General features: G+C 43.6%; 1 protein-coding gene across 1 annotated transcript in view; it reads right to left on the bottom strand.

The window, feature by feature from the left end:
* Positions 1 to 19,276, bottom strand: part of LOC143804774 (saccharopine dehydrogenase-like oxidoreductase) — a 125,940-nt gene extending 106,664 nt beyond the window's left edge. The window contains exons 1-4 of the mRNA XM_077283177.1: positions 18,948 to 19,276; positions 17,595 to 17,704; positions 7,736 to 7,816; positions 716 to 845 (exon numbers count right to left, since the gene is read on the bottom strand). Of these exons, the coding sequence (XP_077139292.1) occupies positions 716 to 845; positions 7,736 to 7,816; positions 17,595 to 17,704; positions 18,948 to 19,146 (520 nt within the window). The 5' untranslated portion in view covers positions 19,147 to 19,276. The remainder of the gene's footprint in view (positions 1 to 715; positions 846 to 7,735; positions 7,817 to 17,594; positions 17,705 to 18,947) is intronic.
* Between the last annotated feature and the right edge of the window lie 8,192 nt (positions 19,277 to 27,468).

Raw genomic sequence — 27,468 nt, 5'->3', positions numbered from 1 at the left:
GCCCCATGCGGGAAGTAAGCGGAACAATGCTTTTCTATGGGTGCAGAATCGCTGCGATTCTGCACAAAGAAGTGACATGCTGTGGGTTTTAAACCGCTGAGTTTCTGCGCGGTTTTTCCCGCAGCATGTGCACAGCGGTTTGCGGTTTCCATTGGGTTTACATGTTAATGTAAACGCAATGGAAACTGCTGCGGACCCGCAGCATCAAAATCGCCGCGGATCCGCGGTAAAAACCGCTATGTGTGAACATGGCCTTAGGCTTGTTTTTTGTGGGTCGAGTTGTTTTAATTGGTACCAATTTCGGCACATGACTGTTTGATCACTTTCCATTCTGATTTTTGAGAGGCAGAATTAAAACACTATCTATATAAATTCAAAAAAGCAGGCGGCACTCCATATCCTTTGAATAATGTGCAGGATTTATTCAGACTCACATGTCTGGGCAACGTTTCGGCTCCAAATGAGCCTCTCAAGCCATTTGGAGCCGAAATGTTGCCCAGACATGTGGGTCTGAATAAATCCTGCACATTACTCAAAGGATATGGAGTGCTGCCTGCTTTTTTGAATTGCATGGACTTGGGACAATCAGTGGACAGGCTGTTTGGAGGCCTTGCACGTGAAGATAAGTAAAGGATGTGCTCTGCTCCTACATACACATTTTTTTTTTACTGTTTTATTTTTTTTTTAAATTACGGTGATCGGTATTATCCCTTACCTTCTATGCTGTTCCTCGTAAATAGGACCCCTAGATCAGCAGGAATGGAGTCAAAGCCACTGCTGCCCACAACATATACCCCGCTGTCTGCAGCATGACTGTCATACTTCATTTGCATTGATTCAAGAAACTGGGAAGAAAACCGTACAGTGTAATTATTACAAAGGAATATCACAATAGGACAAAAATGCCAAAAAGATAAGCAAATATCAAGACAACAGGGCCATATGGATGCAATGGCAAACAGTATGTGATCTATATACACATACTCTGCATTTAGTTGTGATTTATACCCATTTTTTAGAATTATACAGTGCCTTGCGAAAGTATTCGGGCCCCTGGAACCTTTCAACCCTTTCTCACATATACTTCAAACAAAGATACAAAATGTAAATTTTTGGTGAAGAATCAACAAGTGGAACACAATTGTGAAGTTGAATGTAATTTATTGGTTATTTTAAATTTTTGGGGAAATTCAAAAACTGAAAACTGGGGTGTGCAATATTATTCGGCCCCTTTACTTTCAGTGCAGCAAACTCCCTCCAGAAGTTCATTGTGGATCTCTGAATGATCCAATGTTGTCCTAAATACCTAATGATGATAAATATAATCCACCTGTGTGTAATCAAGTCTCCGTATAAATGTACCTGCTCTGTGATAGTCTCAGGGTTCTGTTTGAAGCACAGAGAGCATCATGAAGACCAAGGAACACAACAGACAGGTCCGTGATACTGCTGTGGAGAAGTTTAAAGCTGGATTTGGATACAAAATTATTTCCAAAACTTTAAATATCCCAAGGAACACTGTGCAAGCGATCATACTGAAATGGAAGGAGTATCATACCACTGCAAATCTACCAAGACCCGGCCGTCCCTCTAAACTTTCATCTCAAACAAGGAGAAGACTGATCAGAGATGCAGCCAAGAGGCCCATGATCACCCATGAACTGCAGAGATCTACAGCTGAGGTGGGACAGTCTGTCCATAGGACAACAATCAGTCGTACACTGCACAAATCTGGTCTTTATGGAAGAGTGGCAAGAAGAAAGCCATTTCTCAAAGATATCCATAAAAAGTGTTGTTTAAAGTTTGCAACAAGCCACCTGGGAGACACACCAAACGTGTGGAAGAAGGTGCTCTGGTCAGATGAAACCAAAATAGAACTTTTTGGCAACAATGCCAATTGATATGTTTGGCTTAAAGGCAACACAGCTTATCACCCTCACACACCAACCCACTGTCAAACATGGTGGTGGCAGCAGCATCACGGTTTGGGCCTGCTTTTCTTCAGCAGGGACAGGGAAGATTGGTCCTGTATTTGGCTCCATCTTCCCATCAATTGTAACATTCTTGAAGAAAACCTGTTGGAGTCTGCAAAAGACCTGTGACTGGGACAGAGATTTGTCTTCCAACAAGACAATAATCGCAAACAAAGCAAAATCTACAATGGAATGGTTCACAAATAAACGTATCCAGGTGTTAGAATGGCCAAGTCAAAGTCCAGACCTCAATCCAATTGAGAATCTGTGGAAAGAGCTGAAAACTGCTGTTCACAAACGATTTCCATCAAACCTCACTGAGCTCGAGCTGTTTGCCAAGGAAGAATGGGCAAGAATTTCAGTCTCTCGATGTACAAAACTGATAGGGACATACCCCAAGCGACTTGCAGCTGTAATCAGCAAAAGGTGGAGCAACAAAGTATTAAGTTAAAGGGGCCAAATAATATTGTACTCCCCACTTTTCAGGTTTTGAATTTCCACAAAAATTGAATAAAATTTTGTTCAACTTCACAATTGTGTTCCACTTGTTGTTGATTCTTCACCAAAAATTTACATTTGGTATCTTTATGTTTGAAGCATGATATGTGGGAAAAGGTTGAAAAGTTCCTGGGAGCCGAATACTTTTGCAAGGCATTGTATATAAAGCTCTGGAAAAAATTAAGAGACCACTGCAAAATGTTCAGGTTGTCTGATTTTTATATTCAGAGGTATATTTTTTAGTAAAATGTAAATTGTTTTTTTTTTTATTCTATAAACTACTGACAACGTGTCTCCAAAGTTCCATTTGGTATTTATTTTCTGGAAATGAGAAATGGTCAAAATAGCAAAAATAAATAAATAAAATTAAAAAAAATGCATTGCTTGCAGACCTCAAATAATGCAAATAAAACAAGTTCATAATCATTTAAAAACAATACCAATGTTTTAACTCAGGAAGAGTTCAGAAATCAATATTTTGTGGAATAACTTTGATTTTTAATCACAGCTTTCATGTGTCTTGGCATGCTTTCCACCAGTCTTTCACACTGCTTTTGGGTGACCTTATGCCACTCCTGGTTCAAAAATGGAAGCAGTTCTTCTTTCTTTGATGGCTTGTGACTATCCATCTTCTTGATTACATTGCAGAGGTTTTCAATGGGGTTCAGGTTTGGAGATTTGGCTGCTCATGACAGGGATTTGATGTGGTGGCCCTTCATCTGCACACTGATTAATCTAGCTGTGTGGCGTGGCGCATTGTCCTGCTGGAAAAAACAGTCCTCAGAGTTGGGGAACATTGCCTGAGCAGAAGGAATCAACTGTTTTTCCAGGAAAATCTTGTATGAGGCTTGATTCATACGTCCTTTACAAAGATTAACCTACCCAATTCCAGCCATGCTGAAGGCATCTGATATGGTCCTCGGCTGGTGATTGACAGGTCTCTCCCATGTTTGTATATAGTGAAAGATTTATCATCTGGGTATGTATGTATGTATGTATGTATGTATGTATGTATGTATGTATGTATGTATGTATGTATGTATGTATGTATGTATGTATGTATGTATGTATGTATGTATGTATGTATATATGTATATATACACACACACACACGTTCCCTCTAAGGCCCATTTAGACAAGTTGATATCAGGATCAAGCAATTAACACCTTGTGTAATATGCCTGTAATCACCTAGTTAGTGATTGAGCTAAGCATTAATGCTGTTAATGGACTGCCTAAATTTACTGAGACAGGGACAGGTTAAAATACCAGTTCCCAGCTGGATGTAGATAGACCACAATGTTATGAAACATTGGAACTTACATACTTATTAAGATCCACTAGCCCACCTATCATTCATAGATGGGATGGATGCCTAGTATTCTACATGAATAAAAGTAAAAAATCTGGAGAGAAAAAAAAAACGCAAATAAGGTCTCAACTGGTTAAAAACATGGGGGGTGCCAGGGAGAGGGACTCTCACCTTGTTTTGTTGCAACTAAGCAACAAGTAAAAAGTATGGATCAGCTGCTGCAGGACATGGGTCAATAGAATTATATTATAAAGTAAAGGGAGAAAAAAAAAAAAAATCAAGTGTGTAACAATTCGTTAAATAAATTTTTAATGAAAGTTGGTTAAAAATACCTTCCCAGCGCAGACATAACAATAAAATTTAGGTCTCATCGTGGCACCTCACATCTATGGAGTAGCTGGTTCCATATTGCGCCTCCTGATGAACCGCATGAACGGGGAAACGCGTCGAGGCTGGAAGCTAACTTTTGGGATAATACCCAGCTATGCTTTTGCAACGGTTTATCAATGACCACTAATTATGTATCCATGTGTTTCTATGTGAACTATTGTGGTTAATTGTTTTTGTCTGAACCATGCTGTCTAATCAGCTGTGTGGCCCCTCTGATGTTGCCTGCAAGTCCTGTTAAAACTATGAAGGGACCATTATCTTCATTCAATCACCATAGTTTCTATAGGATTCATTAGTCCAAATCAATTATATTGACTTTTTGTGGAAGTCCTATTTAAATGTCAAAAACCATACATCTAATTTATATGTTCTCAACATAATATGTCTGTTAGTCTAAACCTGACTATTGCAGGGAGACTATTATTTTTGTCTTTATTATATGAAGGCGCAAAACACTTTAAATAACCTGTTCTTTGTAAATTGACAAGTACTATCCCTTCATCTTTTTTATTGCCCATTGTTTTCCAACCTATAGCATAACAGTATTTACCAGGGCTAGTCAAGGACAGCCGTCGCGGAGTGGGGGCGCCAAACAATCGTACATAATAGGGTGCCAACCTCCACTGCTAGGAAGGGATAGCAGGCAAGTGTAGGGAATTGGCAGGTTATTTTTACAAGATCTATACCTTAATAAATTTATTGTTACGTCTGCACTTTCATTAAAAATTTATTTTTTAAGGGATTATATGTTACATGCAGGACATAGGTCCAATGACCAAGGATAATGCTGACACTGGATGCAAGTGTCCAAATCTGCGCTGCTGATAAAGATGGATGGCAGAAAACCTTACCTTATACTGAGGAAGAGGTCTTGAAATGACCTCAAAACGTGTGATCTATTAACTGGTTTTGAAATCTAGCTTTAAAAAATATCGTTTGCCATCCATCTTTAATCAGCAGCGCAGATTTGGACACACCCATTTTCACTAGTATTCTACATGCACACAGATGAGGCTTTGCGTGGTGTTGTGCACCATGCTGGCTTATAGCCCATCAATAAGGGCTCACTCACAACAGCCTATAAATTGGACTAGTGATATTCATTTTTTTTTTTTTTTTTTTTTTATGACAATCTGTCAGTGAAATAAATTGCAGCATGAAATTTTTGGAAATTGGATGCCACTCACCCATTCAAGTCAAAGGGTGCATGGAAAATATCAAATTGCACTCGGATGACATCCAAGTGCAGCCCAATTTACACAGACTCCCAGAATTGAAAAGATGTAGGAATTTTGTTCTCCATCTTCTGTGCAGTGTGCTCAGATTCTCTCATCTGAAAGAGTTGGATAACACTATGTTGATACTCTGATCATACTCTGCTCAGAGTGTCATTTGCATAATCAACCCGATTCTCTCTTATGAGAAAATCTACGACCATCTGTCCTTACCCTAACCCCCATACATGCTGGCTGGCCAGAACCTTACAAGTGTGCCATACAAATTACTAACACCTCAATCCCAGCAACTGCACCAGGCTAGACTTGACATTGCTGCTGGTCCACCTGATCTAATAGTATGGTTGTGATCAACAGGCTGCTCTCCCACACGGTGCACACTAAGCAACCGTGTGAGAACTTGCATGCGAGTTCCTATAACCCACCTGTGGCTGCCCTTTTTATTTAAAGGGCTTTTCCACTTCTAGAAATGTGGACCCCACACACTTCCTGGAAAGTAAAATAAAGACAGCCCTTCCCGGCTCCAGCACAGGCCTCCTAGCATTGCTTTGGTCACTCTTGGCTGCAGCATTGATAGCGCACATTCCCGCTGCAGCCAATCAATAGCTCAGTGGATCTATTGATGCAAAAAGCACGAGCTGCTGAACTCATGAAAGGAGATGAACGTGCTCAGCTGATTCTCCATGGCAGTACAAATAAGGCGATACAAAAAGCATACATTTTCGTAACATACCGTATTTCATTTTCTGTTGATTGACCTGTGTAAGGGTGCTTGTTTGTTTTTTTTGTTGTTTGCTGATCTGATATTTTGGATTTTTTTTCTTCTTTTTATGGCAGGGCGGATTAATTTTAATTTATGCTACACCAGACTTTTATGGATGAAACGATACAAAACATGTTTATTTTTATTATGAGAAAAAAAAATAGGGCCATTTATTTTCCTTTTTAGTCCCCATAGAAGGCTTGAACCTACGATGCTTTAATTGCTTGTACTATATAGCTACATAGGTTGAAAAAAAGACCTAGGTGCATCAAGTTCAACCTTCCTCCACCAATTGTACCACAATACTTCAGTATATAATGTAAACCATGGGTTCCTATGAAGTAGATCACTCTCTGAAACAGCCACACGAAACGCAAGTTGGAAAGTGGGGCGGAGGGACAGTGATTTCCATATCACATTTGGGTTAGTACTTCATATTATTTGATTAATATCGCTTTTCCATAACCATTTACAATAATTACCGTATGTTCTCACTATATATGCGTTTTTATTCTACAATCCCTTGGGTAGCATTCCCCACCTATGACTTATCACTGGTTATATCCTATAAATGAACTTATTTTTTTCTGATAATGTAACATCATTTCTCATGCTGTTTCTCCTCTACTCTGCATCTTAGATGCCATTTTTCTAATCTTTATGTGATTTGTGTTTCTTCATCTTTATGGATCTGACACCAATAAAATATTCTATTTTCACAACTATTTCATTTTTAATCTCGTATTTCAGCTAAGCAAAGATCGTGGAATTATTTATATTAGTTTATGGGACTGTTGCTGGGCTTCACAGTAGTACAAAGATGGCAGCCATGGGGGCATTTAGAGGGTCCTGACCTGGCCATGGTAACTACTGGTCTTATTCGGAGGGGGCAACAGCTTCATTAAAATCCTGCTGCCAGAGTGACAGAGGTATCTACACAGACTACAGCGATTGGAGAGAGTTCCTGCTGATAAGAGATGCTGACTGTGTAGCCCAGCTGGCATTTGCTTCAGTTGGAGCAGTCTCAGATCCTGAGCCCCATCCACACTTTCAAACCCCAGCATGAATGTCCACTCACAGGAATTTGTGCTAAGGGGTTAATGATATTTAGTAAAATCACCTGTCTGTGGCTGACCACTATTTTCTTAAATAAATGGAAGATTCAAACAGGAGATAGCTCTGTTCTTAAAGAAAAACTATGCAAGTTGCCAGAATTCCAGCAAGTCAGTGTCAACAGGTCTCTGCACCACTTTCACGGTACTGCATGTAGTATAGTGATCTTGTGACCTTTAATCTGCCCGACTATCATTAAATATGGCCTGAGAGGCACTGTGCTCAGCTATCTGCAGCAGTTCCATATAAAATGAATGGATGGTAGTGCAGATGTCTACACAGCCTTGTTCTTGGAATTGGTGAGGGTGCCAGGAGGTTGCACCCAAGTATAGGTGTTAATGTTCATAGATGGAAATAATCTTTAAACACAGAAAATAAAGAAATATGTAAATAATGTAATAACTATAAGCACATAAACCATTATTTGTGCATTACGTGAATGAAAACTTACTTGGGGTTCTCCACTGATATCAACAAAGTGAGCTCCATTTTCAATGCAGGCCTTCACCACAGCTTCCCCATAAAATCTGTACTAATAAACATACAAGGAACATTCAGAAGACAAGTCCATCATTGTGAAGAAGGTTTAACTAGAAAGTGTAAGCAGAAATTATTATTCAGAAATGGTAATATACATCGTAATGTGAGCCCTTTATAACATAAGATTGTGCAACTAGCAAAAGCAATGCTGACCAATGTAACTAGATCAGGGGGCTTTGCACCATCTCTAAGGCAGTGATGTGAAGGGTCATTCAGTACAGAGCTGCCATCACCCCTCACCTACAGTACACTAACTGCATTCTTGCAGTTCAGGTGAATGAATGAAAAGTGTTTCACAATCAGAAAAGACTTCAATGGTGCAGATGTTTGTCTATAACGATGACTTCCAAAAAGTGGGAGAACTTTGCTCTGCAGCGTTATCGCTAATCAACTGATAAGAATTACATAACTCCACAAATATGAGGCAGGTTTATCATTTATATAGTGGGTAAGAGCCAATTGGTACTTACAATATGCTGAGTAGGAGTCTGCCCTTAGACTTCTTTCGACAAGGGCTCATTCAGACGAGAGTACGGGCATGTGTTGTCTGAGTAAAGATTGCACAGCACACTGACCAATGTAACACAATAGGGCTGGTCAGATGACAGTTTTTTCACACTGAACAAGTGACCGTGTGGTGGGAAAAAAGTAGGCATTAGTCCTACCAGTAATAATAGGTTTTCCAGGAGTCCATCATGACAGCACCATCAGGTGGTTGTCCTTATCTTTGATAGGGACAGGAACACACAAGAGGTTAAAAGGCCCTTCCCTCCACCACCCCTCAGTGATTTTCCAAGTACCACAGCAGGATGGATCCATTTTATTTACTGGTAGATTTCCTTCTACATACGTTACCATCACATATTAGATAGCTCTCTCTCTCTGATGTTCCTGGTTTCCTGCTTTTTTCTGTAACATTATGACAGAGTCCGAGAGACCTTAAAACCTCAAGATTTGCCACAGGATCCAGGCAGGCAACTGTAGAAGCTTCACACTGGGATGGTGAATTGGCCCTTGAATCAATAGATCGTGCCTTTCTGGAAGGATGATGGGATCTTCTATGGCCATTCTTCTCAGTAAGGGAAACCAGCTCCTTCTGGGTCAAAACAGTAATGTCAACTTGGCTTGGGGAGGGTGGTAGGCATATGCATGGTCCATTATTACATTTTTTTTTAGATAAGGTGTCTACTCCTGTCAGACTTTTTTTTTTTTTTTTCTAAGATAAACTTGGCACACGCGAAACGTAAATGCGGTGAAGAATTTAATGAGGTAAAGTACATACAGTAGACATTTTGGTCTGTTTAAGACCTTCATCAATGTACCTCACTCTAATATTTCTGAGTACCAGGGTCATATACAGGACTAGGAGTCCCTGTGGTGATCAACTGGCTGGTTATGCCAAACAAGACACAAAGTTAGGGGATATTTGTGGGTCACGGACGCAGTATCCACCTAGCCCTGTATATGACCCTGGTACTCTAATATTAGAGTGAGTTACATTGATGAAGGTCTTAAAACAGAACGAAAAGTCTACTGTATGTACTTTAACTCATTAAATTCTTCACCGCATTTACGTTTCGTGTGTGCCCAGTTTATCTAAAAAAAAAAAAAATGTATTCCGACTTGGGCATCTACTTGAGCACCACTCAGTAGTGCCTACGTTATTTGATCGCAGTATTACTCCTGTCAGACTGTCTCCCTGATTGAGGGAAAAATTTCTCTGCTTTTGAATTTTTTTCTGTAGCAAACAGGACCACCTGAGGGTCCATTAGGGTATTATGTGATGGAATTATTCTCAGTTCAGCTCCTATTCTTGACTGTTGAACGTTTTTTTTTCTTCAGATGAAAAAGTCTGCTACCACATTCTGAGGCCCCTACAGATGTACTGCGGTTACTGATAACACTTTCCTCTGCCCAAAGGAAGATCTTCCATGCTACCGCCTGTAAAAGGTGGTGTCTTCGTCCCCCTTGATGTTTAAGGAAGGCAACTGTTGTAATATTGTCAGACAGGACTCTGAAGTGTTGTTGTTTTTAGACTTGGCCCACATTGCTTTAGCGTTTCCTAGACCACCTGAAGCTTTCTGAGGTTGGATGACGTGGGAGGATCTGATCTTTGCCAGGTACCCTGTATGCACTGATCATGCACTTGAGCCCCACAGCCAATCAATATAAAAACAGGAACAGTTTCTACATAATCCCTTTCTCCAGGTTGGTTATGGAAGTCCACCAGGCTAGAATTTTTTGTTATTGCTGACAGTCTTAACTTTTTGTATAGCCTCTCTCTCTCCTTCTGTTCCAGGTTATCAGGACCTGATGTTGTAGTTGTCTCGAGTGGAATTGACTCCACTGGACCCCTGGTATAAAAGCAGTCATCAGTCCCAGAATCCTCATAACGTCTCTGATGGACACCTGTGATCTCCCTCTGAAGGCTAAAACCTTGTTCCTGAGTTCTGTTTCCTTTCTGGCAGGAAAGACATCTGAGGTTCGGAGTCCAAGAGAATTCCTTCCTTCTTCCTGGTCTGATTTTTCCCAGTTTATGATCCACCCTAAGCTTTTAACACTATGACGGTTGATGTTAAACTGGTCCTTAGTTTCTGGGGGGACTCTGCCATCAACAGGAAGTCATATGGCCGGAGGAAGGCCATGACTTCTGCCACCAGCTTGGTGAAAATGCGTGGTGCTGAGGAAAGACCACATGGGAAGCATTTGAATTGGTAATGTTGCATCTTCCCTTCCTCTTCCAAAATCTTAGATACCGTTGGCTGTGAGACTAAATATGCAAGTAATATTACGCTTCTTTGAGATCCAAACGTGCACATTACCATATTTTCCTTGATCACTATAGTAGATCTTACAGACTCCATCTTGAATTTCTTGTAGGATACCCATTTGTTTAGAGACTTTAGTTTTTATTATGGTGCGATAATCGCCCCCGGATTTCTTTAGAGAACAGGCTCAAATAGTAACAGACACCATTCTGACCCAGCACTGGAACCACTGCTCCTGAATCCACCATCTTCTTTACGACCGACAGCGGCCTTCTTGTGACCTGGGGGGGACGGGATAGTTGTCAGGTAGAATCTTCCCTGGGTTATCTGTACAAATTGTATTTTGTATCGTTCGGCTATTATCTGCAGTATCCAATGGGATCTTGGATCCTTTCCCACCCTTCAGGTAGCTCCATCTACCGGTCTTCCCTTTTCCTTTATATTCCGGTTTCTGATGGGGATAAGTCCTCTGAAAGGACAAAACTTTAGGTTTCTCTTCTGGAAACCCCTTTTTTCATCAGACGCCCTTTCCATCATGTCATCCAGTACAGGACCAAACATTCGAAGGCCAGAAAAGGGGATGGAGCACAATTTATTTTTAGAGTGACAATCTCCTGACCATGTTTTCAGCCAGACTTCTCGCCTAGCTGTGTTGGATAGTGCCCAATTCCTTGCGGCAAATCTAATTGACTCGGCTGAGGCATTCACCACGAACCCAGTTGCCATTTTGAGCAATGGCATAGATCTCATATCTGGATGTCTCGTCTGCTTCCTTAGAGGAGCATCTAACTCTTCTTTCCATATATTCATGGATCTCGCCACAGAGGTGCAGGTGCTTCTCACAAAATTAGAATATCAAAAAGTAAATTTATGTCAGTTCTTCTATACAGAAAGTGGAATTTTATTATATAAATATATCAAAAAAATAAACGGAACACTAAAATACCACATCCTAGATATCACTGAATGAAATATTTCAGTTGTAAATCAAAATTAAATATCCAATGGAGGTCTGGATTTGGAATGATACTCAAAATCAAAGTGGAAAATCAAATTACAGGCTGGTCCAACTTCAGAGGAAATGCCCCAAGACAAGGAAATTATGTTCTGTTGTGTGTGTGGCCTCCACGTGCCTATATGACCTCCCTACAACACCTGGGCATGCTCCTGATGAGGCGGCGGATGGTCTGAGGGATCTCCTCTCAGACCTGGACTAAAGCATCCGCCAACTCCTGGACAGTCTGTGGTGCAATGTGACGTTGGTGGATGGTGCGAGACATTATGTCCTAGATGTGTTCAATCGGATTCAGGTCTGAGGAACGGGCGGGCCAGTCCATAGCTTCAATGCCTTCATCTTGCAGGAACTGCTGACACACTCAAGCCACATGACGTCTGGTATTGTCCTGCATTAGGAGGAACCCAGGGCCAACCACACCAGCATATGGTCTCACAAGGGGGCTGAAGATCTCATCTCGGTACCTAATGGCAGTCAGGCTACCTCTGGCGAGCACATGGAGAGCTGTGCGGCCCTCCAAAGAAGTGCTACCCCACGCCATTACTGACCCACTGCCAAACTGGTCATGCTAAAGGATGTTGCAGGCAGCAGATCGCTCTCCAAGGCGTCTCCAGACTCTGTCACATGTGCTCAGTGTGAACCTGCTTTCATCTGTGAAGGTAACAGGGCGCCAGTGGCGAATTTGCCTGTCCTGGTGTTCTGTGGTAAATGCCAAGCCTCCTGCACGGTGTTTAGATGTGAGCACAAACCCCACCTGTGTACGTCGGGCAATCAGACCTTCCTCATTTGTGGCCTGTTGGAGTTCATTTTGCAGGGCTCTGGCAGTGCTCCTCCTGTTCGTCCATGTCCAAAGGTTGAGGTAGCGGTCTTGCTGCCGGGTTGTTGCCCTCCTATGGCCCCCCTCCACGTCTCCTGGTGTACTGGCCTGTCTCCTGGTTGCGCCTCCAGCCTCTGGACACTACGCTGACAGACACAGCAAACCTTCTTGCCACAGCTCGCATTGATGTGCCATCCTGGATGAGCTGCACTACCTGAGCCACTTGTGAGGGTTGTAGAGTCCGTCTCATGCTACCACGAGTGTGAAAGCACAAACAACATTCAAAAGTGACCAAGACATCAGCCAGAAAGCATTGGTACTGAGATGTGGTCTGTGGTCCCCACCTGCAGAACCACTCCTTTATAGGGGTGTCTTGATAATCGCCAATAATTTCCATCTGTTGTCTATTCCATTTGCACAACAGCATGTGAAATTGATTGCTTCCTAAGTGGACAGTTTGATTTCACAGAAGTTTGATTCACTTGGAGTCATATTCTGTTTAAGTGTTCCCTTTATTTTTTTGAGCAATGAGAGAGAGATAGATAGATAGATATTCATAAAAAAGGAACAGCACAGCCGTATTACTTATCTCCGGGTGCAGAGCCTCCAGGCAACCTGTCCACTGGTCGTCCACATTCAATAAATATCAAAAAAGAAGGCAGCACTCCATTGTTTCCAAAAAGGTGTAGGATTTATTTAGACCCACATTCAGTGCACTGAATGTGGGTCTAAATAAATCCTACACCTTTTTGGAAACAATGGAGTGCTGAGACACAGACAGACAGACAGACAGACAGACAGACAGACAGACAGACAGACAGACAGACATCTTTAGGGGCTTCCTTGTCCTATAAAGGAACAAAAGATTGTACTATGAGATATACCTCAGTTGACAGTGTGAGACAAAACCCCCAGAAAACTCACTTGTACCAGGGTTTCAGCAGGGGTATCAGACCGGCCAATGGTTTGACCTTCCATAGCTGGCTGACTAGATACACTGGAACCTTGGCTCCCCTCTGAAAATACTTTAAATAGTATTGTTTCACCTGTCTTCCATCTGAATCGTCAAAAGGCGTTTTCCCCTTTAATTTAGGATTCGCCTTTGTTTTTTTTGTTTTTGTTTCCACTGTGGAACACACGCCGGGTACTAGAGGCTTGCGTGTCATACTTCTGTAACCAGAAGTGCCTCCTTCAATCTTCAATGTGTAGCAGAGCCACAAGCAGGGCTGGGCAGGGTGTGCCGAAAGCCCCCCTGAAGGGCAGGCGGCTCACCACAGGAGCCAATGATCAATTTGACAGGTTGTGGGACCCCTTTGTTCGGAAGGGTGTCTGCCACCGGACCTCCCACAGGAGGAAGGGGAGAGATGGTGAAGATCCCATCCCTATCCCACTGCGTCTGGCATCAGAAGCTCCAGCTCGCTGGGAGATGCAAGGTACAATTCTGTGTCCGTCCTTGAAGGGGACAAGAAAAAACATTGAGGGGTGTTGGAGGGAGGGGCCTTTTAACCTCTTGTGTGTTCCTGTCCCCATCAAGGATAAGAAGGACAACCTCCTGATGGTGCTGTCAGCAGGGACGTCCTGGAAAAATATTTTTTTTTTCAAATCCCACAGAATATCTGTGTAGCACCTGATCTTTATTTGTTAAATTATCTTAAGGATCGTATTGATCGTGTACATTTTTGAAAAACCGATCACACAGATGACAATAAAGATGAAAAATCGACCAAGTTGTCTGGATGAAACTCTGAAGATTTTTCATAGCATTGGAGAATACACTTACACTGGAGAACACATACCTTTCTACTTGCTGATCATGGTACAACTGAAAGCAGATTTTACATATTCACTCCAATTAGGTTGCAAGTGCCCAGGAAGCAGAGCTCTGACTGCTGTCACTGCAGCTGTAACCAACAGCTTACCACTAGTCTTAATTCAGTGCTTTCCACTGTCCTCGTGCCCACTTCTGAAATCCTGCGCGTGCACTGTTCATATCCAGCCCAAACATAGGGTTTCGTAGGCAGGCATGTCCACACCAGACAGTGCTGCCCTGCTTCTGTGACAACAACCAGGCCACATGTTTAGCTGTAGAAGGCCCACTGGGCACTTGTGACCTGAAAATTAAATGTCTGTTGTCTCGGCAAAAGTACTTTGAACAGCAACTAGAATGGCATGTTCCCTTATGCTTGTCATTAGTTTGGATAGGGTCAAATCTGCTGACCAACTCCCTAGTCATGTATACGACATTACAGGGCTGGGTAGCCCACTGCCAATTTTTGTAGTTAACTTGATTTTTAATAGCAAGGAATTTCATAGACATCAATAGTACCATCCCAGAAACCCCCCCATTTAGGATCAAATACGAGAGATGGGTAATTTTCTTCTTAAATCAGTTTTTCCCCCTTCACCCACAGATGGTATATATCAGCAGGTCCCATGTGCTCTATCCAAATTCTATGAAACCTCATGGTCCCAGGACAGAGTAATTACCTCCGGTAACAAACCAACTGCCTATTGCTGACACAATGTGTTCATCTTTATATCTTTTTTTCCCCCAAACTTGAGGACTTTCAGCCTCAGGACAAAAGGTAACAAGGGCACAAAGTCTTACAGCTCTTAACGTTGTACAGTCCTATTGTAAATACTTGTAGTAGAGAAGAATATAGACGAAAAGTCTGATGGTGCAGGTCAGTGTGGAGGTATACAGCTGTAGATTAGAGGCTAAGTGTACCTTTATGGCAGCCCTATCATGGCTCAGCACAGGACAGAGCTGCATTATTAGGTCACTGCAATAAATATAATCAGTGAATGTCTAGAACAGGGGTGGGCAATTTATTTTCCCCAGAAGAACACGCGAGAGACTGATGCCCAAAGATACAGATACTGTTGAAATCAAGATGATGGGTGGAGGTGAAAAGTACAGGTTTCCCCAAAGTCACAGGTTCAGAAGTTCTGCCTGTCCTGATCCAGGAATAACCAAAGGGCCGGATGTGGCCCACGGGCTGCAGTTTGTCCAGACCTGTACTAGAACTATCAATGTAATACCTTCATAAAGGATATGTTAGTGTATGCAGTAACATCAGCAAAATAGCCTCAAACTGCCAAACAGGAGAGGTAAGAAACAAGCAGTGTCCGGTCTGTGGAGTCACATAGGGTGCCAAGCCAATCAGTAACACTGAGATTGAGCATTTGATGCAATTTGTCCCTGAGGGCTCATCGGCTCTCCCAGATGTCAGGGGAACAGGATTAAGGTATCGTCTCACAGTGGCACTTTGGTCGCTACGACGGCACGATCCGTGACGCTCCAGCGTCGCTCCATTATCGCTCCAGCGTCAGACTGCGGTCACACTTCGCAATGCACGGCGCTGGAGCGATAATTTCATGACGTATTTGTGATGTAGAAGTCGTATGGGACAGTCGTACGGGCATGTCATATCGTGCACACCTTTGTTACACGCTGCGATCATGCCGCCACAGCGGGACACTTGACGACGAAAGAAAGTTTCAAACGATCTGCTACGACGTACGATTCTCAGCGGGGTCCCTGATCGCAGTAGCGTGTCAGACACAGCGAGATCGTAAGTATATCGCTGGAACGTCACGGATCGTGCCGTCGTAGCGACCAAAGTGCCACTGTGAGACGGTACCCTTAGGCAGTCTAGTTTAACCCCCAAGGGTGGTTTGCATGTTAATGACTGGGCCAATTTTTACAATTCTGGCCACTGTCCCTTTATGAGGTTATAAGGGTATGTGCACACGTTGTGGAAAGTCCTGCGCATTTTTCCGGACTTATTTTGGTTAATCCGCAGGTAAACCGAACTGCAGATTACCTGCGGAATTACCGCATTTTTTTTTTTTGCGGACTTCACATGCGGATTTACACCTGTGGATTCCTATTATGAAAATACCCAAGTGTGTCACCCTCAAGGTGCTCAAAACCATACAGGTAATAGAAATGGTACACTAGTCCTACTTGTATGCCTCATATTAACAGGCTTGTTGTTGAGAAAGGTTTTATTCTGTTTTTCTGCTAATAATTTCTTCCAGGCTCCAGGGCTCGCGGTGGGTGGAAGAAATCCCTGCCTCCCATCTTCATTGTAATACTACCCCCCTCCCATGTACATCAGTTATAGCCCCAGAATCCTGTGCCCTGCACCCCCTCTATTACATGAACCTCATCATCCCTTCTGTTGGCATTGCATTCAGGGATCTCCTGCGCAGGCGAGGCACTGTGACCACCGATGTGCGCACCGATCAGGTGCTCTCCCCACCTCCTCTCTGCACAGTCATTGCTATGTACACATGGTTCCTAGCGATGACTATGCAGGCAGGAAGTGGGGAGAGCATATTATCAGCACACACACACCAATGGTCACAGTGACTCACCTGTGCAGAAGATGCCTGAATGCAGTGCCCAAAGAAGGGAGTGCAGGGCGCAGGCGCAGGATTCTGGGGCCATAACTGGGAGGGGGGTAGTATTACAATGAAGGAAGGAGGCAGGATTTCTTTCAGGCACCGCTCTCCCCAGAGCATGGAAGAAGTCATTAGCATAAAGACAGAATATAACATTTTCGTTATAACGTTAATGAGGCATACAGGTAGGACTTGTTTAACATTTCTATTACTTGTGTGCCCATATTACTAGGTCATATACATCCCATGGGGGGACAGATTCACTTTAACCCATTCACGACATGCGCCGTACATGAACTGCGATTGTAATTTCTCCCCCCTTTGATGTTGGCTCTGGTGGTGAGCCAACATCTTCTCCGGAACATGTCAGCTGTTTTGAACAGCTGACATGTACCCGGAACAGCCACGGGTGGAATCGCGATCCACCCGTGGCTGTTAACCCTTTACATGCCGCTGTCAAACTCTGACAGCGGCATTTAACGCACGCTTCCAGCAAGCATGTTGGAAATCTGTCCATCGGTGACCCCCGTCACGTGACTGCGGCTCACCGATGGGCCAGCATGACAACCAGAGGTCTCCAGCAGGCCTCTATGGTTGTCCCTGCCGGATTGCTATGAGCGCCGCCTGGTATTCCATTTTTCCATGTAGTTTCCATTTTTCCTTTCACTGTAGATTAAACATACAACTTATATAACAGATAGCAGGTTAGATAATAAGCAATGTGCCCACTGATGGCCATGTACGGCTGTATGATACTTACTGGTCCCACACAGTCCAGAACAACAGAGGCCTTCTTACACATCTCAGCGAGGGAGGCTTCATCACTGACGTCAGAGATTAGAATGTCAATGGACTTCAGCTGGGGCTTTCCTGCAGATGAATAATGGATAGAAGCAGTGACTGGTACGAAGTTACGGTTAGTTCTACAATGGCTAAAAAATCCAGCACTGTCCTAGAATACTGGCTGGCGGTGCGGAAGAAGACAAGCAATTAATAATACCGATAAAGCGTCATTGTACCACCTATAAGCCCCCTAGTCTAGAGCATGGGACCTTTACCATACAAGACTAAAAGTAAAGGTAGCAGCGGGCTCCGTCAGATGCTGGATGTAATGGCTCTTCTCCTGCAGCACAGGCATTATACATACCGCTCTGCAGGTTCTCAGGTTTCCTAGATCTTACACCCTCTGAAATATGCAGGTCCATATTGTCACTTCAGGCATCACCTCCCCAAGGAATGGATCGGGCATGCTGAAATTCATCAGGTGCTCCATGTGCCCCATGCCCACAGTATCTAATGTGTGGTCAGCGAGTAGCCTGACTGCCCCTCCACATCGGCAGGTAATCGGAGCTGATGACGTTAGGTCTCTGTAGGTCTCTGTAGCATGGCGGGGGCGCTATACCTGCCAATGTGCAGACACGACATCATCAGTGCCGCCTCCTCCCGATGCAGAAGAGGGCCGGGATGGACAACCCCATTAAATCCTACGGAGTTTTTCCTGCTCCATAAGCTGTAAAAGCTGCAGATTTTCTCCGCAGATCCACAGCCCAATCTGCATCGTAATCTGTGGAGGAAAAATATTCTACCAGGGATCTAAACCCAAGATTGGGCACACAGGCGGCAGACAACACTGAACGGGTGAAATCCCGGGCGGAAGGTCGCAGCAGACGCAGATGGCAGCGTTTACCTCTGGAGACCAGGGCTTGGGCGGACTGGGGGGTTCCAGCCTCACTTGTACCCGGAGAGCCCCCTAATCCCATGCTTGTGGGATACAAGGATAACGGGGGCCCCCTGCTCTGCAGATATAGAGGATATCCAGGGCAGAGCCTCGAGTGCAGCATGCCAAGCAGGACGCCCAGCCGCACACCGACTAGCCAGACCCAAATATGGGTCAGAGGGACAATATGGCTGAGCGGGACCCCGTGACCTAGGAGCACAGTATATAATATAACCTTGCAGCTGGCTGCAACCTGTAGTTCTCCAGCATGGCATGCTGAGCCTTGTAGTCCCACACCAGCTGATTGTTAGCCACTTGAAGGAAGTTGTGCCCATTACTGCCGTCAGAAGCAGCACGGTCAGTGCGCCCCCCAGTGGCCGCCATCCTGTCACTCACCCATCCTGTCCGCGGCCCAGCTCAGCACGTCCTCCAGCTTCTTCTTGCTCCGGCCGGCCACAGCCCAGCGCAGCTCTTGGCCTCTGTAGTCCTCTCCATCAGCCGCTCGGGCCACTTCCTCCACAACGAACTGCCCGGTGAAGCCGGAGGCCCCGAATACGACGATCTGGTACGGGCGGCTGGAGGCTCTGGTCGCCATAGTGACTGCGCTGAGAGTGTGTGACTGACTGGTGCGGACGGTGTTCTGAAAATTGTCGGCATGTCGTAGATAGTAGGGATGGGCGAGGCTACGGAGTCACGTGCTGCAAACTGACCAATCACGGCCAAGCAACAGCTGAAGATGCAGGGTGGAGAGAAGAGGAGCTCTGGGCGGGGCTCTGGGCGGCAACATGCCTGAAAATTTCAGGGAGGGGCGTGATTATGGCACCTGGGGGCCTGGTTAAAACCACAATAGTGAGGGAGGGGGCGTGACAAAGGGAGGGGGGCGTTACTATGCCCAGAAATTTCAGGGCGTCTTCATTTCTGCAAAGGGGGGTGATTAAAGCAGCGGGGAGTGACTACATGCCGAGAAGGGGAGTGTATCCATGCCCAGAAATTTCACCAGAGGGACGATGCTGAAGTTGGTTTCTTATTCGTTCAGTTTCTTATTCGGCTATTTTTTATTTTCTGTTTTTTTCAGGTTTTTCAATAAAAATAAACCATTCTAAGTATATAATATTATGCGGTCATGTGCCCTCTTGTGAATACACTTAAAAACAGATAAAAATATTAGAAGGCTGGCACAAAAATGGGCATCAAAGTGGGCACTGAGGTATGGTATTAAAGGTGTTAAATGGCTTTGTGCCACTGATCTGACACCTGACTTGCATACCTTGTGATGCCACACATCAAGTTCCTGTCAATCCAGCCTGGCACAAATGGGTTCTGGGCATCAGAACTGGCATCAAAGTGGGCAGAGAACCAATTTTCACACATGCGAATAAGTAACAGCTATTTTTAAGGGGTTAAATGCCTTTGTGCCACTTATTAAACACCTGATTTACATACCTACTGATGCCCCACATGAAATCCATGTCACTCCAGCCTGGCACAAATGGGTTCTGGGCATCAAAACTGGCATCAAAGGGGGCAAATCGCCCATTTTCACAGATTTGAATAAGTAACAGCTATTTTTAAGGGGTTAAATAGCTTTGTGCCACTGATCTAACACCTGATTTACATAACTACTGATGCCCCACATGAAATCCAAGTCACTGCAGCCTGGCACAAATCGGTTCTGGGCATCAGAACTGGCATCAAAGTGGGCAAATTGCACATTTTCACAGATTTGAATAAGTAACAGCTATTTTTAAGGGGTTAAATGCCTTTGTGCCACTGATTTAACACCTGATTTACATATTTAATGATGCCCCACATGAAATCCATGTCACTCCAGCCTGGCACAAATGGGTTCTGGGCATCAAAACTGGCATCAAAGTGGTCAAATCGCCCATTTTCACAGATTTGAATAAGTAACAGCTATTTTTAAGGGGTTAAATGCCTTTGTGCCACTAATCTAACACCTGATTTACATACCTACTGGTACCCCACATGAAATCCATGTCACTGCAGCCTGGCACAAATGGGTTCTGGGCATCAGAACTGGCATCAAAGGGGGCAAATTGCACATTTTCACAGATTTGAATAAGTAACAGCTATTTTTGAGGGGTTAAATGCCTTTGTGCCACTGATCTAACACCTGATTTACATACCTACTGATGCCCCACATGAAATCCATGTCACTCCAGCCTGGCACAAATGGGTTCTGGGCATCAAAACTGGCATCAAAGTGGACAAATCACCCATTTTCACAGATTTGAATAAGTAACAGCTATTTTTAAGGGGTTAAATGCCTTTGTGCCACTAATCTAACACCTGATTTACATACCTACTGGTACCCCACATGAAATCCATGTCACTGCAGCCTGGCACAAATGGGTTCTGGGCATCAGAACTGGCATCAAAGTGGGCAAACAGCTCATTTTCACAGATTTGAATAAGTAACTGATGTTTTTAAGGGGTTAAATGCCTTTGTGCCACTAATCTAACACCTGATTTACATACCTACTGATGCCCCACATGAAATACATGTCACTCCAGCCTGGCATAAATGGGTTCTGGGCATCAGAACTGGCATCAAATTGGGCAAATCACCCATTTTCACAGATTTGAATAAGTAACAGCTATTTTTAAGGGGTTAAATGCCTTTGTGCCACTAATCTAACACCTGATTTACATACCTACTGGTACCCCACATGAAATCCATGTCACTGCAGCCTGGCACAAATGGGTTCTGGGCATCAGAACTGGCATCAAAGTGGGCAAACAGCTCATTTTCACAGATTTGAATAAGTAACTGATGTTTTTAAGGGGTTAATTGCCTTTGGGCCACTGATCTGACACTTAAAATACACAGACAGTGATGCCCTGCATCAAACCCAGGTCTCTCCAGCCTGGCCCAAATGGGTTCTGGGCACCAGAACTGGCATCAAAGTGGGCAAACAGCCCATTTTCACAGATTTGAATAAGTAACTGATGTTTTTAAGGGGTTAAATGCCTTTGGGCCACTAATACGACACTTAAAATACACAGACAGTGATGCCCTGCATCAAACCCAGGTCTCTCCAGCCTGGCCCAAATGGGTTCTGGGCACCAGAACTGGCATCAAAGTGGGCAAACAGCCCATTTTCACAGATTTGAATAAGTAACTGATGTTTTTAAGGGGTTAAATGCCTTTGGGCCACTAATACGACACTTAAAATACACAGACAGTGATGCCCTGCATCAAACCCAGGTCTCTCCAGCCTGGCCCAAATGGGTTCTGGGCACCAGAACTGGCATCAAAGTGGGCAAACAGCCCATTTTCACAGATTTGAATAAGTAAGTGGTGTTTTTAAGGGGTTAAATTCCTTTGTGCCACTGATACCAGAGTGCATACATATAGAACAGGGAGCCCCACAATAAAACCAGGTCTCTTCAGCCTGGCCCTAATTAGTTCTGGGCATCAGAACTGTCATCAAACTGGGCAAACAGCCAATTTTAACAGATTTGAATAGGGACCTGCTGTTTTTAAGGGGTTTTTGGGCCACTGATCTGACACTTAAAATACACAAATAGCGATGCCCTGCATCAAACCCAGGTCCCTCCAGCCTAGCCCATATGGGTTCTGGGCACCAGAATTAGCCCCAAAGTGGGCAAATATAGTGGGTTGGTGTCGGGAATGCCTTGGTTACAGCATCAAAACCCTGTTATTAACTGGGTTACTGAGGAAATTGTTCAATGGTCCTTATCTAAGTCCTTGAAGTGTGTATCTGTGTTGTCTGTCGGTCTGGAAGCTATTCCGGAGTATCTGAAGGTCTTTGAAGACGTGTTCTCTGAAAGCGAGGCTGAGGTTCTACCGCCACATCCATCTTTTAATTGTGCCATCAATTTAATCTGTCTTGTCCTGAGCGGCTGGCCATGAAGGAGTATATTGCCGAGAGTCTTCGTAAGGGGCATATCCGCCCTTATGTTTCTCCTATGGCAGCTGGCTTTTTCTTTGTAAAGAAAAAAGATGGTGGTTTGAGTCCTTGCCTCGACTTTCGGGAACTCAACAAAATCACTGTGAGAAACACGTACCCACTTCCTCTCATTCCTGACTTGTGTAACCAGTTGTCTGGGGCCAAATGATTTTCAAAGTTGGATTTGTGGGGAGCCTATACTTGGATAAGTGTTAGAGAGGGAGACGAGTGGAAGACGGTGTTTCTCACGTGAGAAGTTCTTTTTGAGAATCTTTTTACGTCCTTCGGGCTAACAAACACCCCTGGCCATTTTTCAAAATTTTATTAATATTGTGTTTGCTGATCTGATCGGTCACTTTGCGATTATTTACCTTGACGACATCTTGGTTTACTCCCCTGACAGTGAAACCCATTTTCACTATTCGCGTACTGTCCTTCATAGACTCAGGGAAAAACTACTTTTTTCAAAATTTGAAATGTTAATTTTTTGTACAGGAGTTATCATTTTTGGGTTTGATTGTTTCCAATGAGGGGTTTCACATGGATCCCAAGAAGGTGCAGGCTATTAGTGATTGGGTTCAGCCCCGTGACTTGAAGGGTTTGCAACTAGTGATGAGTGAGTATACTCGTTACTTGGGTTTTCCCGAGCACACTCGGGTGGTCTCCAAGTATTTATGTCTGATCAGAGATTTAGTTTTCCTTGCCGCAGCTGCATGATTTACAGCTACTAGACAGCTTGATTACATGTGGGGATTCCCTGGCAAACAGGCAACCCCCACATGTACTCAGGCTGGCTAGCAGCCATTCATTATGCAGCTGCATCAACAAAAACTAAATCTCTGAGCAGTCACAAATACTCGGGAGACCACCCGAGCGTGCTCGGGAAAGCCCGAGCAACGAGTATACTCGCTCATCACTATTTGCAACGCTTCTTGGGGTTTGCAAACTACTATCGAAAGTTCATCAAGTGTTTTTTTGCAGGTAGTTAATAGTGATGAGCGAATATACTTGTTGCTCGGGAAATCTCCGAGTATTTGTGACTGCTCAGAGATTTAGTTTTTGTTGACGGAGCTGCATGATTTATGGCAATTATGGCACTTAGCCTCTCTCTTCCCACTGCCCTGTAGCGGTGGCAATGGGGTAATAGTTGGGTGGTTGATGTGACCTTTGAATTGTAAGGTCACATCAAGCCCGGCTTAGTAATGGAGAGGTGTCAATAAGACAGCTATCCATTACTAATCCTATAGATCTCCTGTAATGAATAAAAAAAAAAAAAAACAACAATATACCTGTCCGTTGTTCTGTCCCACGCAGTAATCCATATCTGGGGAAAATACAGTTTGCAACCAGGACTGTGCTAAGATGCTACCAGCCCAGCTGCAAACTACTGGGGAATGAGGAGATGCTGCCAGCGCAGCCTCAGTGACTAGCGGTGAAGTCACTGAGTCTACCCTCCCTGCTTGCCTGACCCGCGCTGAACTCTGGAGCGTGGGAAAATGCCAGTTCATTTTCCCACGCTGCAGAGTTCATTGCAGTTCAAGCCGGAAGGGAGGGCAGACTATGTGACATCAGCACTAGTCTCTGTAGCTGCACTGGCAGCATCTCCTCATTCCCCAGTAGTTTGCAGCCATGGCGGTTGCATTTCAGCACCGCTCCTAGTTGCAAACTGTATTTTCCCCAGATATTGATTACTGCGTGGGACAGAACGACTGACAGGTATGGTATATTGTTGGGTTTTTGTTTTTGTTTTTTTTTTATTACAGGAGAACAAGGGCGTTGTATGTATTAGCTGCATAATAAGGATGAAAAACTGTGTTTAGTGTTTTATTTCATTAAAAGACTTTATCCTGGCTGCGTCTTTATTGAACCTGTAACAACTATAGGATTAGCAATGGATAGGTGTCTTCTTGACACTTCTCCATTACTAAGCCGGGCTTGATGTGACCTTACAATATAAAGGTCACATCAACCCCCAAACTATTACCCCATATACCACCGATACAGGGCAGCGGGAAGAGAGAGGCTAAGTGCTGAAATTGGTGAATCTTAAAAATGCGACATTTCTGGGGAGGCTGAGAGCTAGTGTTTGTAGCCATGAGGGGTCAATATCCATGGCCCCTTCCTAGGCTATGAATATCAGCCCGCAGCTGTCTGCATAGCTTTTTCTGGAATTTAATTATAAGGGTACCCCATGTCATTTTTGGGGGGCCACCCTATTTTAATAGCCAGTAAACACTAAAAATACAGCTGTGGGCTCATATTCATAGCCTGGGGAGATCCATGGGTATTAACCCCTTCTTAGGCTATAAACATTGGCCTCCAGTCGCTGGCTTTCCCTCTCTGGATTGGAAAATTATGCGGGAGCCCGCAACATTTTTCCCCCCCAAAATAATCTTTTATTAATTACATACATGTCCTCTAATTTGCACACACACTATACTAATTGTATTGATCACTGACATATACAGTACATATCTAACTATTCTGCATCTACTTAGTGTATGTAAACCATGTCTTCTATCCTGTCGGCTCCAGCAGTGATTTTAGAGAGGCTGACAAATGAATAACCGGCTATTCTTCTATGTATCTCTCTCTGCAATATAAAGACTATATATATACAGTGTGTATATATATATATATATATATATATATATATATATATATATATATATATATATATATATATATACTAGCTGTACTACCCGGCTTCGCCCGGGTTAATGACTGCTGTTAGCAAAATAGAATGTGTTAACAAAAATTTATTCTGCACACAAAAACCACAAAACAAATAGATAGAAATGTAATTATTAAAAGGCAAAAACTAAGCAAATAGAAGCATTTCACAACATATATTAGCTTTGTTATACTGAGAATGTCTTTGTTGCCTATATTAACCAATCAGAGCTCAGGTTAATTAACTGTAGCAAAATAGAAGCTGAGCTGTGATTGGTTGCTATTGGCAGCCTGATAAATCCCCAGCCAACAGGAAGCCCTCCCCCCTGGCAGTATATATTAGCTCACACATACACATAATAGACAGGTCATGTGACTGACAGCTGCCGTATTTCCTATATGGTACATTTGTTGCTCTTGTAGTTTGCTTATTAATCAGATTTTTATTTTTGAAGGACAATACCAGACTTGTGTGTGTTTTAGGGCGAGTTTTATGTGTCAAGTTGTGTGTGTTGAGTTGCGTGTGGCGACATGCATGTAGCGACTTTTGTGAGATGAGTTTTGTGTGGCGACATGCGTGTAGCAACATTTTGTGTGTTGAGTTGCATGTGACAGGTTAGTGTAGCAAGTTGTGTGCAGCAAGATTTGTGCATGGCGAGTTTTGCGCGTGGCGAGTTTTATGTGTGGTGCATTTTGAGTATGTGCAAGTTTTGTGTGAGGCAACTTTTGCATGTGGTGCAACTTTTGTACATGTGGCAATTTTTCTGTGTGTGCAAGTTTTGCATGAGGTGAGTTTTCCATGAGGTGAGTTTTGCACGTGTGGCGAGTTTTGCGTGAGCCTAGTTTTGCATATGGCGAGTTTTGCATGTAGCGAGTTTTGAGTGGTGACTTTTGTGTTTCGACTTTTATGTGGCGAGGTTGGTGTGTGTGTGTGGTGAAATGTGTGCTGAGGGTGGTATATGTGTTCAAGCACGTGGTAGTGTGTGGCGCATTTTGTGTTTGTGTTCATATCCCCGTGTGTGGTGAGTATCCCATGTCGGGGCCCCACCTTAGCAACTGTACGGTATATACTCTTTGTCGCCATCGCTCTCATTCTTTAAGTCCTCATTGTTCACATCTGGCAGCTGTCAATTTTCCTCCAACACTTTTCCCTTCACTTTTTCCCCATTATGTAGATAGGAGCAAAATTGTTTGGTGAATTGGAACGCGCGGGGTTAAAATTTCACCTCACAACATAGCCTATGACGCTCTCGGGGTCCAGACGTGTGACTGTGCAAAATTTTGTGGCTGTAGCTGCGACGGTACAGATGCCAATCCCGGACATACACACATACATACATACACACATTCAGCTTTATATATTAGATATACCTGTATGTAATCTCCTGTATATAGTATATACCTGTGTGTCATCTCACCTATATATAGTATATATCTGTGTGTCATCTCCTGTATATAGTATATACCTGTATGTCATCTCCTCCTATACATAGCATATACCTGTGTCATCTCCTCCTGTATATACTATATACCTGTAGGTAATCTGCTCCTGTATATAGTATATACCTGTGTGTCATCTCCTCCTGTATATAGTATATACCTGTATGTCATCTCCTCCTGTATGTAGTATGTACCTGTATGTCATCTCCTCCTCTATATAGTATATACCTGTGTGTCATCTCTCCTGTATATAGTATATATCTGTGTCATCTCCTCCTGTATATAGTATATACCTGTGTGTCATCTCCCCTGTAAATAGTATATACCTGTGTGTCATCTCCTGTATATAGTATATAGCTGTATGCCATCTCCTCCTGTATTAGCCCTCGTTCACACGTTATTTGGTCAGTATTTTTACCTCAGTATTTGTAAGCTAAAATGGCAGCCTGATAAATCCCCAGCCAACAGTAAGCCCACCCCCTGGCAGTATATATTAGCTCACACATACACATAATAGACTGGTCATGTGACTGACAGCTGCCGGATTCCTATATGGTACATTTGTTGCTCTTGTAGTTTGTCTGCTTATTAATCAGATTTTTATTTTTGAAGGATACCAGACTTGTGTGTGTTTTAGGGCGAGTTTCGTGTGTCAAGTTGTGTGTGTTGAGTTGCGTGTGGCGACATGCATGTAGGGACTTTTGTGAGATGAGTTTTGTGTGGCGACATGCGTGTAGCAACTTTTTGTGTGTCGAGTTGCATGTGACAGGTTAGTGTAGCAAGTTGTGTGCAGCAAGTTTTGCGCATGGCGAGTTTTGCGCGTGGCGAGTTTTATGTGTGGTGCCTTTTGAGTATGTGCAAGTTTTGTG

Source organism: Ranitomeya variabilis, chromosome 2, assembly GCF_051348905.1.
Source record: "Ranitomeya variabilis isolate aRanVar5 chromosome 2, aRanVar5.hap1, whole genome shotgun sequence".
Taxonomy (NCBI): Eukaryota; Metazoa; Chordata; class Amphibia; order Anura; family Dendrobatidae; genus Ranitomeya; species Ranitomeya variabilis.
Note: the sequence above shows the minus strand (reverse complement) of the source record. Positions and strands in the feature narration are given on the sequence as shown.